This window comes from Pteropus alecto, unplaced genomic scaffold (genome assembly GCF_000325575.1).
Source record: "Pteropus alecto unplaced genomic scaffold, ASM32557v1 scaffold125, whole genome shotgun sequence".
Lineage (NCBI taxonomy): Eukaryota > Metazoa > Chordata > Mammalia > Chiroptera > Pteropodidae > Pteropus > Pteropus alecto.
Genome location: NW_006436888.1, coordinates 8,762,732 through 8,765,800, shown reverse-complemented (window position 1 = coordinate 8,765,800; position 3,069 = coordinate 8,762,732). Strand labels below are relative to the sequence as shown.

The 3,069-nt window shown below is 64.1% G+C and overlaps 1 protein-coding gene across 1 annotated transcript in view; it reads right to left on the bottom strand.

Annotated features, from left to right (window-relative positions):
• The window catches only part of CHD5 (chromodomain helicase DNA binding protein 5), a 48,043-nt gene extending 45,555 nt beyond the window's left edge, over positions 1-2,488 (bottom strand). Inside the window, exons 1-2 of the mRNA XM_025048537.1 lie at positions 2,461-2,488; positions 1,071-1,198 (exon numbers count right to left, since the gene is read on the bottom strand). Of these exons, the coding sequence (XP_024904305.1) occupies positions 1,071-1,198; positions 2,461-2,488 (156 nt within the window). The remainder of the gene's footprint in view (positions 1-1,070; positions 1,199-2,460) is intronic.
• Positions 2,489-3,069: the final 581 nt, after the last annotated feature.

Here is a 3,069-nt window from a genome sequence, read left to right as displayed (position 1 = left end):
GGGGGAGGGAGGGAGAGAGGAAGAGGGGGAAGGGAGAGAGGGAGGGAAAGGGGGAGGTGGGGGAAATGAGGAAGGGGAAGAAGAAATGGAAGAGAGCAGAGAAGACAAGAGACAGCAAGAGATGGATGAGAGAGAGAGGCCCAGCTCAGGCCAAAAAAGTGAAGGCGACACAGTCAGAGACAGACAGACACGGGCCAGAAAGACAGGCGCAGAGACAAAAACAAACGTGTGCTCATAGGTCCAGAGGAAGAAGGGAGGGAGGAGACCTGAGTGGCCATGGCGCTGGCTGTGGGGGAGGCGAGCACCAGCCCTCCCAGGCCTCGGAGGCCACCAGCCTGCCACTGGCCGGACGGTGCGCCCCTCCGGCCTCCTGCCTGGCCAGGGTGGTGGAAGGGTCCTGCTGTACCCCATGCCCAGGGGGAGAGAGAAACTTCAGCCCTGCCTGGGGTGGGGAGAGGAGGAAGGGGGCACCCATGGGCCATGGCACCCCTGCCCCTCCGCCACAAACCAGAGGAACAGAGGCCAGTAGAGGGGACAGGAGCAGACAAGAGGCAGTGGACACATGCCGCAGGCAGGAACATGAGTCCTCCAGCGAAGGGGTGTGCTGGGGACCCCATGTTGCCATGACCCAGCACGACTGGGACCAGTGGAAGGATAAGGGACCCCTGAACATCCTGCTTAAGGAGACAGGACACTTCAGGCCCGTCTTGGAAAGCTGTCCATGCTCACCGCTCAGCACTGAGCTTCTCGCACACTCGGGTCTCAGGAACGCGCCCCCCGGAAGGCCAGGTCTCAGGAACGCGCCCTGGAAGGCCAGGTCTCAGGACCGCACCCCCCGGAAGGCCAGGTCTCAGGACCGCGCCCCCCGGAAGGCCAGGTCTCAGGACCGCACCCCCGCCCCTGGAAGGCCAGGTCTCAGGACCGCGCCCCCTGGAAGGCCAGGTCTCAGGACCGCGCCCCCCGGAAGGCCAGGTCTCAGGACCGCGCCCCCCGGAAGGCCAGGTCTCAGGACCGCGCCCCCGCCCCCAGAAGGCCGCGGGAGTCGCCAAGGCCTCCACCAGCCCACGTACCTCTTTCTTCTTCCGCTTCCCCTTGGACCTGCTGTCCTTGAGCTTCTTGGATTTCTTCTTCTTGGGAAGGCTCATGGGCTCCTCAGGGAAGAAGTCATCGAAGCCTTCAAGGCCACCATCTTCTTCTTCTGGACAAATCACAAGAGCAACGGGTTACCTGCCACCTCCCTCCCGGGGATAAGGGGGAGAGGCGGGGCCCACGGGGACAGCCAGCTCCTCTGCCACACAACTCTGCCGGTCACAGCCACCCAGCACCCCAGGCCCCCCAACCCCTCCCTGTCCCACTGAGATGCCCAGTCCCCCGGCCACCCCTTTTCATTCCAGACAGTTCACCCGCCCAGCCTCCTCCTAACCCCTCGAAGCCACCCCCCCAGACTCGAGTGGATCCCAGCTCTGGTGGGATGTGCCTTGTCACCTCCCCTCTGGGCCTCTCCCATCTGTCACTACCACCCGCCCCAGTAGGATGGCGCTCGGAAACGGGCTAAACCAAACCGAGTGAGTACTGGGCCTCACTGACATGGCTCCCGGGGAGCGAGCACCCCTATGGGCCACAACCTCCAGCTGGCTAGAGAGGGCGCAGGCCACTTCCACCCTCCGGGGGGCCCACGGTGTGGTCGAGAAAAGACTCATGAATGCACGATGATGGGGACACAGGTCACATCACCCCAGGACCGCACAGCCAAACAGCAAGTGCCTGGGGCTTTGGGGAAAAGACCAACAAGGAGGGTGCTGGGATCCCCTTAATGGGGGATCAAAGACCACACAGGCTCTCCCGCCCAGTCCTGTACATTCACCCCCACAGGTACACGCACCTGTCACACCCACACAGGTACACACTCCTCAGCCACACCGACACAGGTGCACGCCTCCCACAGGTACAAACCCCACACAGGTACACACTCCTCAGTCACACCCACACAAGTACACACCCCTCAGTCACACCCACAAAAGTACACACCCCTCACACAGGTACACACCCCTCGCACAGGTACACACATCCCCAGTCACACCCACAAAGGTACACACTCTTACACAGGTACATACTCCTCAGTCACACCCACACAGGTACACGCACCCCCGTCACACCCACACAGGTACACACAGGTACATATCCAGTCACACTCACAGAGGTACACACTAGTACACCCCAGTCACATTCACGCAGGTACACGAAACCCCATCACACCCACACAGGTACACACCCCGGCGCACCCCCAGATGCACAGGCAGCGATGCCAAGCACTCTCCGGCTGACCCCAGGAAGATGTGGAATCCGCAGGGACGCCGCCCACCATTCCCGGAGCCCCGCACTCCTCGCTGAGTTTAGAAGGCCCAGAGGGGCGCAGAGGGGCGCAGAGGAGGTATGCGCGGCGGGCCGTGACCTTCTCACCAGCTCCAAAGGGGAGAGGGCTTGACATGCGGCCCCTGCCTCGGGGCCCCCTCCAGGGTGGCCAAGGGCCTGTGGCCGCCCCACCTAGGGAGCAAGTGCCACCCCTGTCTTCTACGGCCTCATGGGAGCCCCCCACACCCTCCTGGGCAAACAGACATGGAGGGAGGCGGACTCCAGCCAGGACCCGGAGCTGCCCCCGTGGAGGCTCCCTGAGCGCCGGCCATCCCTGGGAGTCCAGCTCAGTGCTCCTGACCAGCAGAGGGGGGCGCTGCTGAGGCCGGGACCTGTGGCCTTGGCCAGGGCTGGGGCTGGGGCGCGCGGGGGCGGGCCCAAAGCTGGGGGGACGCGAGCCAGCCTCCGCGCTGGAGTAGTGTGGGACTGAGGCTGCACGGGTGACCCTGTCCTGTCCCCAGCCCTGACGCGGGAGGGACAAGGATTTTTTGAGCTAGTTGAAAACGTGCACGGGGTCCCCCAGAATCGCCCTGGAGTGGAGGGATCTGGGGGGGGCAGTGATGGGGCTGGTGAGGTGCCCAGCTGGAGATCAGATGCCAGTCCACACCCACCCACTCCCCCAGCCGCCTCTGCCGCCCCCGCCCCCCTAGGCTGCAG